Below are 19,607 nucleotides of genomic sequence, written 5' to 3' on the forward strand. Positions count from 1 at the left end.
TGAACCTATCAAACCACCCGTTGCTTACCACGAACTTGGTTTGGGGTTCGCCGTACTTATCCTTAATATCTTTATCAATACTTGTTGCTTTTGCTTGAATGGTCATTAGACTCAGGGGGAACTCTCTTCTGAATATGATTTTCCACCGATATTATTAACAGCTGTTCCATCTTCGATATAACACCTGAATGCTGTTTTGTAACACTGTTGATCTCAAGTGCGTCGATCCTTTAACAGTGCGCGTATAGCGCACTGTCCTTTAAAATAATATTCACTGTTGAAACAGCGAGACCCAATTCTCTTGCAATAGATGACAAACTTTGTCCTGCTTCTTAATTACTCATTTTCATTTCAAAATCAATTTTGTTTCGTTTCCTGGCACCACCACCACCACTTTTCATTGGTCGCTTCATCATTGTAATACGTAAATAGGAATGAAGAGAAGTTTCTGAAAATTTGTTTTTATATGATTGAAGATTTCAAGAAGGGAGAGCACATTTCACCATAATAGCTTAAAAACCCACACAATTGCAGTTATCGGTATTATCGCAAATACAATAAGATCGAATTTACTACCCGTTTATAATTAGATGCATTAACAGAAAAGCCCAATAAACTGGAAAGTGCAAATTGTTTTTATTGTTTTTTGGTTGTGACTTCCAGAAATGTGCTTTAGAAAAATATCACAAAGGCGTTCAAAATTGATTCTTTAACGGGAACATATGATAACTATGAAAGGATAGTGCAATTTCCATTATAAATATTACCTTTTAGAGAGATAAATAGCTGAGTAATATAGCGAAATTTTCAACTTCCAACCATTTCGAACGAATTACAAAAAAAAAAAAAAAAAAAAAAAATGTGTTTTGGGTTCACATTACAATATTTTCACGATACCGCCATTTATTCCCGCTGGATACAAAATACGTTTCCACAGTTATTTTAAATTTGCACTGGCCGGCAAAAACTTACGTAAAGTCGAATTTCCGTAAGTCGAGTATTACGTAAGTCGGGGAGTTTCTGTATTATTATTATTTTTTAACCCCTAGAATTGCAAATACCCTGACTCCATACACTGACTGTTCACTTCGACAAAATACGCTATTCACAGTTGAGTACTGTATATGTTTGCTAATAGAAAACACCCACTAGCTGATGAGAAGCCAGTAAGCTTCAAAACAGCTGCCTTAATAGTGTCTGAGATTTTTAAATGTATAGCAGATTCACCTATTCTAGTAATGCTATATAATTTAAAAAGATATCAGTAGCCTAGGCAGAACTACAGATAGCCATATTTGTCTCTAAGTTGGACATAAACCCAAATCTTAGCACCAAGGACTTGATACTTAGTCTTTTGCGAGAGCAAAAAGTCTATCCATGTCAAAATTGAATGCAGGGAAATGCATGAATTTTGATTTGATTTCAACTTCTGTGTTGATATAACCCTACAATTCTATAGTATTGTAATGCTCAAGTAATTCAAGTAATTCGTTTTATTTCTGAAGAAGTTTCCAAACTGTCTCCCACACCTAGCATTATCCTCAACGATAACATATACATCTTTGAAGCACTTGCACCATTCAACTGTACTACCTCATGATAAAACTTTTTCACAATATGCTTCAATAATTATTTCTACAGCCTGTGAGGTTAATTTCTTTAATGAAAAGCAAACATTTATAGATTTTTGTTCGGAGGCAACATTACAAAAATTATATGAAATTACTGTCGACAACACTAAAATATTGCTCATAATTCATTATTGTAGGTTATGAAATAAAATAAAAATTTTTTTTAGTTGATGCTCAGATATTTTTTAAGAATTCAGTGTTGAAACTTTTTGATTGTCTTGTATTCAAAATTAATTCCAGAGAGATGATAGTGAAGCAGTGCTATCAAGTGATAAGAAATCTGCTAGTCTCGTTCTTGTTACAGGGCCCAATATGGGAGGGAAATCGACCCTCATGAGGCAGACAGGCTTAATCGTCATCATGGCTCAAATTGTAAGTAAAATTTGATTTCTTATTGTCTTATTCATTCATTTTCATTAACCCTTTTCGGTCTAGCATGTTACTTTCCCTTTCCAGTCCAGCTTGAAAATAAAAAAAAAAATGAATACTTGAATATGAGGTTTACGTACTTGAATATGAATACTTGAATATGAATACTTGAATTTTTGGGTTTACGTGAGTTGTTATACAAAACTGATTGATAAAACATTTTAAAAGATTTTAAATATTTATTATTTATATGATTTTAATGTGTGGTATTTCTTAAAACATTCACCAGGATGTAATCCTGTTTTTTTCTACCACTTCCACTTTCTTCCCTTATAGAAGTTTTTTCATTTAGTCCCATGTTAATAACAAAACAAAAAAAAAAAAACCCTTCAGTTAATTTATTGAAACTAAAACCCAGTCTGATCATGTGGAAGAACCATGAAGTAGCTTATTTGAAAGTTTTGTGGGCATAATTATTTGTTTCGTAAAAATTTCTTCAAACAAAGAATCAATAAAAAACAGCAGAAAATATTTAGGTTCAGTTTTGGAATACTTGAATAACTCAAATCCACAGTTCAAAGCAGTAAAGGGTAAATGCTTGAGTGAAACATCATTTACTTTCTTGGTCTTCAATTTTCCACACCAGCACTGGTTGACAGGTCTTCATCAATTTCTTCATCACTGCTACAAGATATGTTTGGATCGAAAATAACGTTGTCATAGCTATTCATAGCACAATGTCATAACATTGTCATAGCCATTATAGTGATTTAAAGCCAATTCTGCTTCTGCAGAAATTCCTCTTCAAAACTCAATTCGCTCCTTCTGGTGACCTCTTCATCTCCATCAAAAGACAGCAACTGATAAATGCTATAAACTTCCTGCATCCATCCAGTACAGCAGGCCAAGATAAAATACCTCATTTCATAATTAAGTGCCTTAGCCCCTACATCCTAGATGCATTGCTCTCGATCTACAACTCGGTTAGTATTATTAGTATTAGTAATGGCATGGTGCATAGGCTTTCTTGCATGGTGCAAGAAATAGGTATAGGCTTTCTTGCATGGTGCAAGAAAGCCTATACCTTATGCTGCACCAGCCAAAGAGAAAAAAAAAAAAAAACCGAATAAAACAATGATAAAAAAAAATAAATAATAATAAAAATAAAAAAAAAAATAATAAATAAATAAATAATAATTAATAAAAGAAAAGGAAATTAAACCTATCATTCTATGCGCTTCCCTGACCCAAAGGTACTATCCAGATGACCTTTGAATTTCCCCAAACTGTCAGCCTCTACCACCCATGTAGGCAACTTATTCCAAAATTTATAACTTGCTGGCTAAAATAAAACTTCCTGCAGTCCAATCTAAACATTTCCCCCCGTAACTTGAATTTATATCCCCTAGTTCTAGCATCGTTTATAATCTTGAAAATTTCGTCCTCATTCATTTTACTGATGCCTCTCAGAGCCTTAAACACCTCAATCAAATCTCCTCTAAGGTGTCTAGTTTCCAAACTCTGGAACCCACATATTTGAAGTCTTTCTTCATACGGACGCCCTTTTGCCGATCTCACCAGACGAGTTACCCCTCTTTGCACCCTTTCAAGAAGCTCGATGTCTTTCTTTAGGTGCGGTCTCCATACTTGAACACAGTATTCCAAGTGTGGTCTAACAAAAGCCTTATATAATGGGATTATCACGTCCCTATCTCTACTTGCAAAAGTTCGATAGATCATTGATAGGACATCATGGGTCTTTCTTGCAACCTGTTTACAATGCTCAGAGAATTTCATGTCTGTCTGTATCGTAACACCCAAGTCCCTTTCCTCAGTACTGGGTTTAGTTGAACTCCACCAACTGAATAAGTTATTTTGGGATTACTGTTTCCCAGGTGTAATACCTTGCACTTTGTTGGATTAAAGCATAGCTGCCATTTTTCTGACCATTCCTGAAGTCTATTTAGGTCTCTCTGAAGAAGCTCAGCTTTAACAGTGATCATTAACTACTCTACCAATTTTAACATCATCTGCAAATTTAGACATCACGCCCTCTATCCTTTCATCGATGTCGTTTATGAAAATTAAAAACAACAGTGATCCTAATACTGATCCTTGGGGAACCCCACTTCTTACATCAACCCAATCTGAGGAATAGCCATTTATCACAACCCTCTACCTCCTGCCCTTGAAGCCATCCTACTATCCATCTAAGGATTTTCCCAGCGATTCCAACCTGTTCCAGCTTATAAAGCAACCGCTCATGTGGGATTGAGTTAAAAGCTTTGCTGAAATCTAAATAAACAATGTCGAAATTATTCCCTAAATCTAGCTCGTGAGGGACCCTTTCAAAATAGCGAACCAGATTTGTTAAACATGATTTTCCCTTTACAAAACCATGCTGAGTATCCTTGAGAATTTCAATTCGATCCAAATGATCCTGAATTCCACCCTTGATCATTGCCTCCATGATTTTCCCTACCACTGAAGTCAGACTGACAGGTCGATAATTTCCCACTTCACTCTTAGAGCCACCCTTATGTATGGGAGATACATTTGCACTTTTCCAATCCAAGGGAATCTCCCCAGAGTCTAGTGATGCTCGCATAATTAACCTCAATGGTTCAATGCACTCACTTGCCACCTCCCTTAAGATTAAAGGGTATATTCCATCAACTCCAGGAGCCTTACTGGCCTATAGGCTCAAGTTTTTTCATTAAATAATCTTGCGAAATTTCAATATCATTAATTACATATTTTTCAACTTCGCTCCCACAATTTCCCATTGCTACAAAAGGTTTTTCATTTGTAAATATCGATGCAAAATAACTGTTGAGTTCATCTGCAACGGCAGCTGGTGTATTTAATACTACCCCTTTCCCTTACATAAAGGTCCAATCTGGTTTGTCCTGCTCTTCTTGGCATTTATATATATGAAGAATTCCTTATCCCCCCCCCTTTGCTCTGTTTGCTAGTGATTTCTCATAAACTACCTTTGCCTGTCGAACCTTTTCTGTGGCTCTATTACAGATCATCTTGTAGCTGTTATAGGCTTCAGTATTTTTTATTGCTCTGTAACCTTTCCATGCCACATTTTTCTGCTCAAGTAATGTGGCAACTTCACTATTCATCCAACTTGGAACCCTCCTCGTGGAGGGCGCCTCCGTAGCCAGGTGGGAAGGAGCAGCAGTGCGTAGCACATGCTTCTTGATTAGACCGGGGTTCGAGCCCGTCACCACCAAATACGGAGTATGCGGAAAGGTCAAGGAATGACCACCGCATATCCCGGAGCAATATGGCCTTAGTTGCTAATGCTCCTAAAAACCAAATAACAAACCTCCTCGTGGAGTATTTTTTTAACGGTAAATACGCATTCAAGGCATCTGGGATTAATGTTTTAAAAGCATACCACAGTTCAAATGTATTCATTCTCTGTGCGATATCTACCCAGTTAATAGAGGCCATGTAGTACCTTAAGGCATCGTAATTTCCTTTTCTGAAATTATAACCCATTCCTGTGCCTTTTACTACTGCTACCTCTCTCTTCATCATCCACCGTAGAACTCTGTGATCACTTCCTGCTACTGGTTCCTCTACTGTCAGCCCTGTTATGTCATCTGATTCATGGGCGATGATGAGGTCTAGGATATTCTTTTCTCTAGTACTTTCCCTGACATGTTGATACAAATAACAGTCATCTAGTTGATTTAAAAATTTTGTTCCCCATGTCGAGTTTCCTTCCCATTTACTCCAATCAATCAGAGGCAAATTGAAATCACCCATAATAAGACATTGACGCTTACTTGCCCATTCCATTTGCATGTAGAGGCTTTCGTCATAATCTTCACAATCGCCTGGTCTGTAGATTACTCCTACTCGCATTATACCTTTGTTTCCAACTATATCACACCATACAGATTCTATACTAGCATGTGGAACGTCTGAATCTGGGAAAGCTATCGTCGGACTCAGGCTGCTTCTGATAAGAAGCATTACCCCACCACCCCTTCTATCTACCCTATCCTTCCTAAATACATTATAAAAGCCGTACTGAAACTCATCATCCCCAATTTCCGGGTGGTGCCACGTCTCCGTAAGCCTTATTATGTCTGCGTTACTTGTTTTAACCAGCAGTTCGAATTTGCTCATTTTATTGATGCCACTTCTAACATAACTGTATAAACAGTTAAGACTTATTGTTCTTGTATATTTAACAACCCTTGAAGTTTTTTAGGCTCTCTTCCCTGGCATTAGCTAACCGCTCACTTGAAACGTTTCTGCCCCCAGAACATCTAGATAATATGTCCAGTTGGGGTAACAGATAAGAACTCTTAAGGTATGTGCAAGAGTTACTTTGACCAATATTATCAGATAAACGCGTGTCAGTATTACCCACATCCCCCCTAACTAGCAGTTTCCCCTGAACCTTTAAGGTATCCTCAATAATACTGGCAAAAACTTTTGCACCACCTTTGTTTAAGTGTATCCCGTCTCTACAAAGCAAATTCCTTCTACCTACAAGTGTGGGCCATGCTGGTAGAAATTTCCCCCCTAAAGCCTTGCAGAGTCTTTCAAGTCTTGAGTTAATCCACAAGGTTTTAACATATAATCCCTCCTATAGTATCTGGGCAGAATTGCAGACACATAGACATTGTGGCCTAGCTCGCGGCATTTCCTCAGCATGGTCCTATATATTTCCAACAAATCGTCAGATCGTGTATGTTTAATGTCATTTGTCCCCACATGAATAATAATAATATTCTTTTTATCCCCCTTGAAATCTGACAATCTGTTGGTGACATCATTTATAGTTGCTCCCGGCAGACATACCCTGGTTCTACTCCACCTATCCTTATTACAAAAAATATTCTCCGTTTCCCTGACAATGGAGTCTCCTAATAAAACAATGTCCTTTTTAACCAGAGTAGTTTGCACTTAGTTTTTCTGTTCTGAGGTCTGAATTGGGTGTGCATCACTTGGTAGATTGCTGGAGTCTTGAGTCCCTGACGGGCTCCCAGATGCATTATTCTCGAGGGCAAGCACCCATTTTTTTTCAGGGACTCAAATTGTTCCATCAGTGCACCAAATTGTAATTTAAGATCGGTGCACTCCTTACATCGATCACAAAGAAAAGAATCCCCAGGTGAGCTGTGATTAGTCACCAGGTCGACCTTGGAAAACATTCCACAGGTTCCGCAACGGATTAAATCATGACTCCCCCGTAAATCGCCATCGGCTATTTCCGTGTGAGTCACGATACCCTGTGACGTGTTTAAGGCAGATCTTGTAACTACCATTATAAAATTAGCTAAATATCAATGAAAATTAACTTTAAAAAATTAATCTATAATATTGTAAAAATCAAACTGTTACAGGAAAACCTATAACAGAATAATCCAACAATATATAAATAAATCAAATATTTAAAAGCACTAATCAACAGTAATACAATCCACTTACCTGAGGAGCCCTGACGAATCGTGTCCGCTCACCTCAACTGCCAACACTCGAATGTTCTTTCCACACAAATTTTCTCTGCTCAATGGAATGAATACTCTGTGAGTCCACTGCCTAAGGTTCAAGCGCCAACAAGCCCAAAAGATTTCAGACCAATCTCAATTTCTTCCACTCTCCTCAAACTCCTTGAAAAGGTATCCCTTCCAGCATTGAACAAACAGCTGATGCCACAGAAACCGAAACAGTTCCACTTCGCAGTCGCAAATAGATCCACCATAACAAACCTCATGGCAGCACAGACATCAGTTCTTCAGGCCTTCAAAACTAAATCCGAATTAGCTATTGTGTACGCCGATATTGAAGCTGCTTTTGACAGCTTAGACATCACAGCCCTTGTCAGCCTTCTGCAATTCTTCTTCAGGATAAAGGGAGATCTACTAGCTTTCTTCACCACTTTATTGAGGAATAGAAGTGTCCACCTCACAATGAAGAAGACCCATTTTACAAGGAAAATCAATGCAGGAGTACCACAAGGTGGTGTCCAGTCTGGCCTCCCTTTCTCAGCCATTCTAATTCCGTTCATGCATCCCCGTGATGATGCTCTAATATATGCTGATGATATAAAGTTTCTTACCTTAATCACACCATGTGCAAACCCAAAGATAATTACGTCTTCAATCACTGAGAACTTGACCTCTCTTTCAACTTACTTGAAGATGTTTGGGTTAAACCTTAACTCTTCAAAATCTGCAATAATGATTTACTCATTGAAACAGCAACCAACAGTAATTCAACCATCAGTTTCTGGCACTCTCATCCCAGTGGTTACCTGCTATAAGGACCTTGGTGTCAATTTCGATCCAAAGCTTGAGATTCAATGCACACACAGAATACAGTCAGTCCTCGTATAACACGTTCACGCTACACGAATTCGATCATACACGATTATAAATAGGGGAACGATATCTTATATAACACAAACCGAATTCGCTTATGCACGATTCGCCTTTGTGTTTACAAGAAATGGCAGTCGAACGCAGAATCACGCCCAACCGACCGAACGCAACACGATGGAAATGAAAAGAAGATTCTGAAAATGTATTTGTTTTTTATATCAGTGAAGTGGAAACACATTTCACCATAATAACGTAAAAACCCACACAATTCCAGCTATAGTATTATCGCAAATGCAATTAGATCGAGTTTACTACCAGTTTATAACAGATTCCACTAGCAGAAACGCAACTGGAAATTGTTTTTATTGTTTTATGATAGTAACCCCCTAGCAATATGCTTTAGTAAAATGTGAGGTGTTAATCTCTACCTTTACGGTGTTGTTTATTCAGTTGCTACACGTGCACAGCTTTGTTTATATGTATCAAACGTGCCTCCTCGTTTTGTAATTGTGCTTTATTCCCTAAGAATGAGTAAAATACTTAAAAGGTGTGAAAAGGAAGCGTCATGGTGAAGACACTACAGATTCGGAGAGAAAAAGAACAGAAATATCGATAAACAGAGGCAGACTGGGTCAAAAAATTCTTACCCGGGAAAATTTATAGTGGCCTCATACTATGGTTTATGGGCAAAATCACACCGGCCTACGGCCCACTGGGGTTTCCCCGGTAAGGCTTATGGCCAGTCCGCCCCTATCGATAGAGAAAAAAAAATATGAAATTGCAAAACACTTTGAGCGAAATGAAAGACCATGTGATATTGCACGTGCTACAGACCGAAATGAGGCAACGCCGAGAATTAGAAAGAATGCAGAGAAAATAAAAACAACTTTGATAGCAAGAACAACACAAAGTGTAATTAAAATCCATTAGATTAAGACACAAAGAATTGGAAGAGATGGAACAGCTGTAATCTGTTTGGATAGAAAATCAAACAAAAAACAAGTTTGCTTACGATAGAAGCAAAAGCAATATTTTATTACTATTATTTATTGTGTTTGGTAATGTTTTGGTTACAAATGTGTGTTCAATCTTGAGTGGTCGGCACCTAACCCTATTTTTCCCATAGGGCCTGTTGTTTTTATTGCACGATTTTGCATTGCACGAGGATTTCTAGGAACACAACTATCGTGCTATACGAGGACTGACTGTACCTCCGGAAACGATTTAACATCCTATGCTGGAGAGCGAAGCAACACTTACTTCATTTCATCGATGCTGCAACCACTTCCAGGTACCTTCAAACCACTGTTTAACCAGTTATTTTATATGCTGCTGAAATTTAGGCATCTGCGTCGCCCTCACTTAAAAAATCAGTGTTCGCATATGAATACTGGACCCTGAAATGGGCCACGAATAAGCATCGCCGACCCCCCCCTCAGTTGAGAATAACTGACGTAGCTGAGCATCTATATGTACCCAGGCTCCCCAAGTTAATTGACAGCAGGCATTTAATGACTTCAGTAAAAATGTACACAGGAGTGATAAACACCCCAAGCATTAGCATTAACATTAGTAGAGGCATTTGATGCAAGAAAGCAAGCTAATGCAGCATCAGCCAAAAAAAAAAAAAAAAAAAAAAAACCCACTTCCACTTCGCCCCTCTGTTCGTTCCAAATACCTGTCCAGCTGAGCCTTAAACTTATTTAGGCTATCAACCTCCACCACAAGGGATGGAAGTCTGTTCCACCAACCAACCACCCGCTGGCTAAAGGCAAATTTCCTCACGTCTATCCTACATCTGTCTTTCCTCAATTTGAATTTATGCCCTCTCAGGTGATTTTTCTGAGCTAGAGGAAGAATCCCATCAGCATTGAGCATGCTTAAACCATTCAAGGCTTTATACACCTCTATCAGATCACCTCGCTGGTGCCTAGTCTCCAGACACTGTAATTTGCAAAACTTAAGCCTTTCTTCGTAAGAGCACCCCTTTGTTCCATTCACTAATCTTGTTGCCCTTCTCTGTACTCGTTCCAGCAGCTCTACATCCTTCTTGAAATGAGGCCTCCAGACCTGTATACAGTACTCTAGGTGTGGCCTGACCATTGCCTTATACAATGGAATAATCACCTCCTTATCCCTGCTGGAAAAATTCCTGTATATCATTGACAATACTCCATGAGCTACTCTTGCAGCCCGTCTGCAAGAGTAGCTCATGGAGCTACTCTCTACCACTGTCAGTGTAGTACCACAGAGTTGATACATTGCTCTGGGGTTGCTGTTTCCCATGTGTAGTACTTTACATTTGTCAATGTTAAACTTTATTTGCCACCTCTCAGCCCATCTGCTCAACCTTTCCAGATCCTGTTGCAGCAGCATAGTGTCAGTAGTGTCCTTGACAACCCTGCCAACCTTTGTATCATCTGCAAACTTGGACATTAAGCTTGATATACCATCATCAATATCATTTATAAATACAGAAAACAATAATGGACCCAACACTGAGCCCTGAGGGACTCCACTAATAACATTAGTCCACGATGAGCAGTGTCCATTGATTACCACTCTCTGTCTTCTCCCCCTCAACCACCCCTTTATCCACAGTAGCAATTTGCCTCCAGTGCCACACTGCTCCAATTTGTGCAGCAGTCTTTCACGTGCAACAGTATCAAAAGCCTTTCTAAGATCCAAGTATATAATATCAAAGTTATTCCCTGCATCCAGTTCTTTTGTGACTGCATTATAATATCCAATCAAGTTGGTCAGGCAAGACTTCCCCTTAACAAAACCATGCTGTGTCTGAGCTATAACTGAAGTCTTGTCTAAATGATCCTGCAGTGCTTCTTTAACCAGTGCTTCCATTAATTTTCCTGGAACAGAAGTTAAGCTCACAGGTCTATAATTACTTGTGTCAGCCTTTGATCCTCCTTTGTGAATTGGTGTCACATTTCACATTTCCAGTCTATGGGTACCTCCCCTGAGTCCAAGGAAGCTCTCATAATTATGGCTAAGGGTTTGCTTACTTCCTCTGCTGCCTCCTTTAATATAACTGGATAGATCCCATCCACCCCGGGTGCCTTTCTTGTGTTTATCTTCAACAGTTTCTCCTCCACTTTACTCCCAGTTATTTCAAGATTCTGTAGCTTACTGCTAGAGTTGAATACACCTCTGGCATTCCCCTTGCTGAATAACTCCTCATGTGTGAATGTCGATGCAAAATATTCATTTAGTTTGTTAGCTACCTGAGCAGGATCATCAACAGTTGACCCATCAATATCAAGTGGACCAATCTGATTCATCCCCTTCCTTCTAGAGTTTACATAAGTAAAGAACTCTTTGCTGTTTTTCTTTGCATCCCTTGCCAAGGATTTCTCGTAATCTGCCTTCGCCTGCCTAACCTCCTTTGTAACTTGGTTGCATATCAACTTGTATCTATCATAGGCTTCTGTGTCATGTGTTAATTTGTAAGTATCCCATGCATTTTTCTTCTCTGCCATATGCCTCATTAGTTCATCTGACATCCATTTTGGCCTAAACCTTGAACAATATTTCTTAGTTGGTATGTAAAGCCTAGTAGCTTCCAAGATAAGTTCTTTGAATGCTTCCCATTTTGAATTTGCTGTTGGTAACATCATCAGTTGGTCCCACTGTATAGAATTTAAATACTGTCTCAGTCCATCGTAGTCGCCTTTACAGAAGCAATAACCCTTCCCTTTACCCCTAATGGTAGTTACCTCTTTGAGTAAATCCCGCTTCAGCACACTGTGATCACTGCCACCTAGTGGTTCATTTATCTGCAGATTCTTAATGCATGAAGAATCACTGCTGATAATCAAATCAAGAGTATTACTCCCTCTAGTTGCCTCCCGAACATGCTGATGTAGAAAACAATCATCCAATAAATCCACAAAAGCCCTGCTAGTGTGTGAGTAACCAGCCCCCAAATTCCAGTCAATATCTGGGAAATTAAAATCTCCCATTATAAGACTCTCTGATTTACTGGCCCACTCTATTTCCCTGTACAGTTTCTTATTATACTCATCAGAGTCATTAGGCCTATAGCACACTCCTACTCTCAATTTTGATCTCCCAATGCTTATGTCACACCAAACTGACTCAACACTGCACTGTCCGGCGATGTCGACTGGCTTCACTTCCTTGGTTTTTATGTGTTTCTTAACTAATAGCATAACCCCTCCCCCCTTCCTATCCTGTCTATCCTTTCTGTAGACGTTGTACTCCCCAAATTGCAGTTCTGCATCCCTTATATCTGTGTGACACCACGTCTCTGATATCCCAACAATATCTGCCTTTGATGTTTTGAGCAATACCTCATATTCATCAAATTTATTTACTAAACTCCTAGCATTGGTGTACACGCAAGTATACCTGCACCTGTTTCTATTCTTAGCTACCCTAACACAACCCATGTGTTTACTTGTACCGCAATGGCTCCCAGCAGTCTCTGAAATACCATGCATCTTGTTTTCCAGGCTTCTGCTCATTCTAATAGAAGCAGTGCAAGAATCTCTTTCACCTCTGCCAGTGGCTACTGTCAATCTATTGGTCTTTGTCTCCCCCCCAAGCTAGCAGTTTTCCGACCCACCTAACACTGCCTCGATAGCATCAGCAAATATCCTTTCTATTTAAGTGTATCCCATCCCTGTAGAAGCAATCTCTCCTGTTAACAAGTACAGTCCAGGCTGAAAAAAATTCTACCCCTTGAGCCTTGCACAATCTTTCCAGGGCCGAATTGATCGACAAGGCTCTCATCATATACTCCCTCCTATCGTGTCTGGGCAGAATTGCAGACACTTTCAAATTCAACCCTAATTCTCGGCTTTTGTTCAACAGTGACCTGTACTTGTTAAGTAATTCTGCCGGTCTCCTACTCTTAATATTATTAGTGCCAACGTGTACAACTATATCACTTTTTTGTGCCCTTAAAAGATGATATTCGCTCTACAACGTCATCAACCTTTGCCCCTGGCAGACATACCCTGGTCCTGTTCCACCTATCTTTTTTACAAAGCATGTTCCCCGTTTCCCTGACAATAGAGTCACCAACAACTACTAGTTCCTTCGGGACCAGCGCATTCTGCCTTGGGGGTTGTCTCTGTGTCACGCGATGCCCAAGTGCAAGCTCTGGCGTTGATGTGGGCAGCTGAGAACTTGATGGGCCCCTCAATTTAGTTTCTTCGAAGGCATCCACCCTGTCCTTCAAGCTCTCATATAGGCCCACAAGAACGCCGGATTTCTAGGATTTCTGTCAGTGGCACAATCCTCTGCCATCCTTGAGGTCAGAGCCCACACTAATCCTCAAATACAACCAACTGAAACTGTGTAAATATTTCCTACCTGCCCAGGCACTGCTCTGTCTTGGAATTAGCCTGCAGAAAATGGTTACCGACTGCAAATACCATCAGATTCTCCTCGAGTGGATCAAATCTGTTCAACTGGGATAAATTCTTCCAAATTGTGTTACAATGTTCAATTCTGTTTCTGTTATATTTTCCTATTTATTATAATTTCAATTTACATGTTTTTATTTTATGTAACTTATAATATCCCATGTAACTATTAATTTTACCAACTTAATCACAGGTATCATTCCTTAATGTAAAACTCCTGGCCATGTCACCGTGATAACTATTGTTTCTAGTACTTGTACCGTACTTAGCAACAATAAAGAAGTTTATTACTATTGGACAAAGGTAAATCAAATTCTGAATCAGAAAGTTCTAGCAGTTTCTCAGTTTCCATGACACCATGACCAAACAAAGTGTTTGGTCATGGTGTCAACATCTAGTATTCGCTTCATGTATTCATCGTGTATTTACTATCTGCGGCATCAGTGTACCATTAATGGTACTATGATGAGTATGTGCAGCTCATGAGCACTACTGAGCTTGACACCTATGCACCATGCCAAAATTGAATTTATTACTGTTTCTAAATCATATCTAGAAACATTGAACTTCTCTGCAGTTTGGTTGTTTTCTTGCTAATTATTGGTTAAATTTACATATCTAGGCAAAGAAACTTTTCTTGTAAGTATTTTGAGTTACAGGTGAGTGAACAATCTGGTTCAAGATTAAAGATTGTTTTTCACTGAAACCTCTCAAACTCACAAGCATGCTGATGGGTTAGTATCAAAGGTGCTTTGCATGAGTAGTGCTATTTTGGAAGAAGCAGTCTGTTAGAGACTGCCTTCAAGAAGGTAGCTGTGTCTGTTAGACACAGCTAACTTGCAGCATGTATTAAAATGAAATGAAAACAGAAAATACTGCATCATCATTATTTAGGGAAGGGTAAGTGGGGTGATATGATGCTGTTCCCCAATTAACAGAAAATAACTTGCTGCATGAGCCACAGAAGCTTAATAAATGCAGTATCGGGTGACTCATATTTCCATAAAAATATATATCAATAAATACTTTTATACTTTAAAGCAAGGGTTCTCAAATTTTGTGATACCACAACCCTCTAAAATAACAATTGACTTTGCACAACACTTTCTCACATGATTAAAACTAAGTTGGGCAAGAGATAAATATACCACTTATTTTTAATAATTAAATTTTAATCTATGTATCAAATAAAACAGTGGTAGAATCTTAGAACTTTTTAAAGTGAAATCATTTTGCGGGAAATTTAAAAAAAAAAATGACCCCCTTCCCTCTGATACTGCTGGGTTACAATCCACAGTTTCAGAATTTGTTTTAAAGGACTTTGTGTTAGTTAACTATTGATGATAATTCTAATTGTGTGGAATAGTTTACAGCCAACTTGTGCAAAATAAAATTATTACTGTTTCAGGGTTCTTTTGTTCCTGCTGAATTGTGTAAATTAACTCCTGTTGATAGGGTATTTACTCGGCTTGGAGCTACTGATAGAATCACTGAAGGTAAGACCTTGCAAAAGTAATATGTTTATAAGATATGTTTATTAGAATGTGTTGGTAGTTCAATGTCTTACAGCTAGCTGATATATAAAACCATAGTTAAATTAATTTCATCTTTTATTTTTACTGTATGAAATAGTGAAAAATTATTTTGTGATAATTAAAATTTTTGTTGAGTTTAAGTTAGTTGAACCAGTGAATCAGGTAGTTATAGCGTCCTGTTGTGTAGTCATTGGAATTCTTTTTGACATTTCAAGAATTAACAGTTACAAAAAAATTAGTACAAACTTTTTCCTTAACACTTTACTTTTCAATAAAAATTTAGACATAATGCAAGGAATTGACAAACGATATTGTTGTCGTAATTGATTATGTCGATTATTTAAAAAAAAAAATTCCTACAACAGGTCTAAGTTGAACTCAAATAGTACAAAAAATCAGGCAAAATGCCCTTAAAGAATTTTGCCAATGTAATAAAATAGAGGCTTCCCCCCATTATTTTTGGATGGATCAAACTGCTATTCGCTGTCTACAAATAAGGCCAGTGAAATTATATTTTCAAGTACAGTTTTCATTGCAGAGTAACAGAGGACACAGAATTCATCATCTATGGAAAGAGGTCATAAACAGTTCGCTCCACTGCATATTGTTCTCTGGTGGTAACAACAAGAATTTCCATTTTGCATGAGAGAGATGATCTCATCTGAAATGCACCAGGAACTTGTCATATGTGGGAGTTAGATTCCTGAAGTTGTCTGTGAATGGCATGGTTATGGGAAAGAAGAGTAATAGAAGAATGTCCCTCTTCACAAGATATTTTAGAATTGTATTTTTAAAAAAAGAAAGGGTCTTTATATTTTGGCACAGCATACATGCCAGAATGATTGATTTTAGAGTTAAAATGGTGATTACTGTCCAGCAAGGAAAGTGAACAAACAGTTTAGTATTGTTGAATTTAAAAAAAAAAAAAAAAAACTGAGGGCAGGGCAGCATGAGCATGTGACTGTTAATGATAACTGGCTGTACAGTACACTGAGTTGTAATTAGTGGCCTTTCTACCTTCAGAGCCTTGAGTTAAATGTGAAATAAACTTCACCAGAAATGATCCCAGTGAAGGACATTCCTAGAATTTTGTCTCTATCTTCCATTTCCCAGAACTAAGAAGCAAGAGGAAGAGTGGGGTTACATTCATGTTTATTCCTTCTTGGGACCTTAAAAATGTTAAATGGGAAAGAATTTTAAACAGGAGTACTCCAGATGTTAAAAAATGCATGGAGCTTCATATAATTGACTCTGAAGCCAGAAGGAAAGAGCACTAAGCATAAGATTGATCTAGAAGCAGGTGTGTTATAATGGGCTTTATAAAATTGTACATTCAATTAGCATGTTAAGAATTAAGTAATTCTAATTAAAGTTTTAATAATAATGGTAAGTTTTAGTATCCCTATCTTGAGAATAGATTTGATTTTTTTTTTTTTTTTTTTTTTTTTTTAAACAGGTGAAAGTACTTTTTTTGTAGAAGTAAGTGAGACTGCTAGCATTTTGCAACATGCAACCAAACATTCCTTAGTCCTTTTGGATGAACTAGGTAAGTTTATAGTGACTTGTATAGTTTTGTAAAGAATTCTTGATGTTGCTTAAAATTATTTGCTACTATCCTCATAAAATGCTTACCTAAATGTAATAACAGCAAATTACAACTGTAAAGTGACCTCTAAATTTAAAAGTTTTGGTGGGGATGGGATCAGTATGAGGGGGAATTATATTTATTTTAAAATACAGATTTTTTTCTGCAAAAAAGCACTAGAAATCCAGAATCATTTAGTTGGATTCTTATCCTAGTAAGTGGATTATAATTTGTATTTTCTGAATTGTTATTTTTACTAGTGTCTGTTGCACTTGATAAGGAGTATTTTTTAAAGTGTTATTTATTGTGAAAGCTTAAAAAGGGAAATAAAAGATATTCCAATCACTTTTAATGACAGCCTGTATAGTAGTAATCCAGTTTGCAGTCCTACCCAGGTATTGGTTATTGGCAAGCCTTATCAGTTAATTATAGGTTTGAGTGACTATGCAAGGTTTGGGGAATTGGGGAGGTCGGGGACTTTTTGGCGCGAATTGCTCTGGTTGAAAGAAATTTATTTTGTGGGAGATGGCATACATTTGTGTCAAAAAATAACATACAAGGCTAGCAGTGACTTAGTGTGCTTCAGTAGTTATTAGGGATGTATAAGGAAAGTGAATAACAAATACAAAGAAATTGTTTATTTAATAATGTCAGGAGTATTGTTGATAAAATGGATAAATATGCAGGAGGTTCAGAGCAATTTTGGGTAAGCATTGAGTCTGTGTTTGGTAAGATTGTTAGTGGCTAAGAAAAATTTATGAGAGTGTTCTACTAACCATGTTATAGCAGTGAGCATGATACACCTCTGTTAGTATGAACCAGAGCTATAGTGCTCAATACGTTCTACGTTGATATCAATATTTGTAAAATAATAAGAGAAGTTTACCTCAATATAGCACGCAGAACATTTCCATATAATACTTTCCAGAAATTAAAACAAAAAAAATCGAAAAACTTACATTAGAGTAACAAATAATTTAAAAAATAATTAAAAATCAATTTAACACAATAAAACTCTTAACGCAATTAAAAATAAGAAAATTAATTAAAAGAATATAACAAAAAAATTTAAAAAAGATTTTCCTTCCTGAAGCTGACAACGCTTTTCGACCGTATGTCATGATCACAGGAATGAAAATTACCGAATAGGGTTGAGTATGAAACTTAAATAGAGATTATTTGTCTTTGCGCATGCTCATAAAAGCCCACGAATCGGAGATGAGATATGGCCGACTAATATTAACGGAATTTTCGTGTAATTTAATTTCTATGGTTTCTACGCTAGCATTATTAAAGACCAGAAAATTCAGAGAAGTTATGAATGAATGTTGATAGTTGAAGAACCAATCATAACACAGTGGTTCACCCTAAGTGTTTTTATGTACGGTGGCTGAATTTGTGTGATTTTTCAAAAATAAATTTGTAAATTGTGGACCTCATTTGCAGTCTTGAGTAAGACAATAACATGTTTATTTACAGTAGCTGAAAGTTCTAGTTGCCAAAAATAAATATATAGATACAAAGTTCCCAGTGGAAAGTTTTGGAAACATTAAGATAAATATTATTTAATGAATTTGGAAAACTAATTAATCACTGCTATTCACAGAACAAGTTCTTTGCATCACATTGAAATGACACAATTGCAGTTTTTGGACAGCAGGATTTTGGATGCTCTACTTGTATATTAAAAATTTATGACATTTATTTCTTCACATACTTCATACTCATTGGCTAGTGAGCTCTGCACATGTTTTTTTTTTTTCCTTTGAGAGTTCATAACTAATGCAGTTGATTTTAGATTTAAGCTTGTGTTTAGTACTGCACATTTCTCTCTCTCTCATGTATATGACATAAAAAAAAAAGAGGAACTTGTATACCATGGTGTTTACCATCAACTTAAAAATAAGGAACAGAAAGGGTGGTGTGTTGAATTATTTTTCGTGCAGTAGGGGGCAAAAAATTTCTGATGTATGCACTCCCAGAGCTCATACTTGCAAAATATAGTTCAGTGCATTCACTCCTGAAAAGATTAAACTAATAGGCCGATTTTTTTACATAGGCTTTTAAAGAAGGGAATTTTAAAAATCACCTCATGGAAATTTATTGTAAGTAGTTACAGGTAGATAATTTTGTACAAATGTAGTAAAAAATATTTTATCTGAGATTTTATTTTTATATTTATTTCATGTTAAAATGCAGCACCTCATAATAATCTTCTATGCCCATTACTTTGAAATGGACTGTAGTTGCATAATTTTTTTATGCGAATTTCCTTAAACAACCCAGTACAGATATGTAAAATGTATTATAAAATTAGTTTATTAAAGTGCATTATAAGATTAGTTTCAATACATGATAATTCTCCTTATTTACATATATTTCTCCTCATTACATTCTTTTAGTGGGTGCGAACCTCAGAGGACAAATCCAAGTTACAGTTGCCTAATTACCTGTTCTTTAACCATATTGAAGCTATATACAAATTTGTACTGTTTTTGCTCTCTGGCTATGTAGTTGAGATGTGTATGTTGGGATAGGGAAAACACTATGCAGGTTGGATATCGCTGTGTTTTTTTCCTAAATATTTATAATATGCAGATGACCACCACTGTTATGCAAGTGGATATTGGACATCTTAAAAGAATGGCCTGCACTTCAATTTCCTTAGTGTTTGTATTGCTGCAACCTGCATTCATTACACAATTTGCCTTAATGTGTACTTTTTG

The 19,607-nt window shown here is 37.1% G+C and overlaps 1 protein-coding gene across 1 annotated transcript in view; it reads left to right on the forward strand.

Annotated features, from left to right (window-relative positions):
• Msh6 (DNA mismatch repair protein Msh6) overlaps positions 1-19,607 on the forward strand; it is a 212,424-nt gene that overhangs the window by 174,718 nt on the left and 18,099 nt on the right. Inside the window, exons 27-29 of the mRNA XM_090385739.1 lie at positions 1,872-2,003; positions 15,170-15,257; positions 16,753-16,842. Of these exons, the coding sequence (XP_090241865.1) occupies positions 1,872-2,003; positions 15,170-15,257; positions 16,753-16,842 (310 nt within the window). The remainder of the gene's footprint in view (positions 1-1,871; positions 2,004-15,169; positions 15,258-16,752; positions 16,843-19,607) is intronic.

This window comes from Mastigoproctus giganteus, chromosome 12, assembly GCF_048544385.1.
Source record: "Mastigoproctus giganteus isolate SK-2022 chromosome 12, ASM4854438v1, whole genome shotgun sequence".
NCBI classification, from domain to species: domain Eukaryota; kingdom Metazoa; phylum Arthropoda; class Arachnida; order Uropygi; family Thelyphonidae; genus Mastigoproctus; species Mastigoproctus giganteus.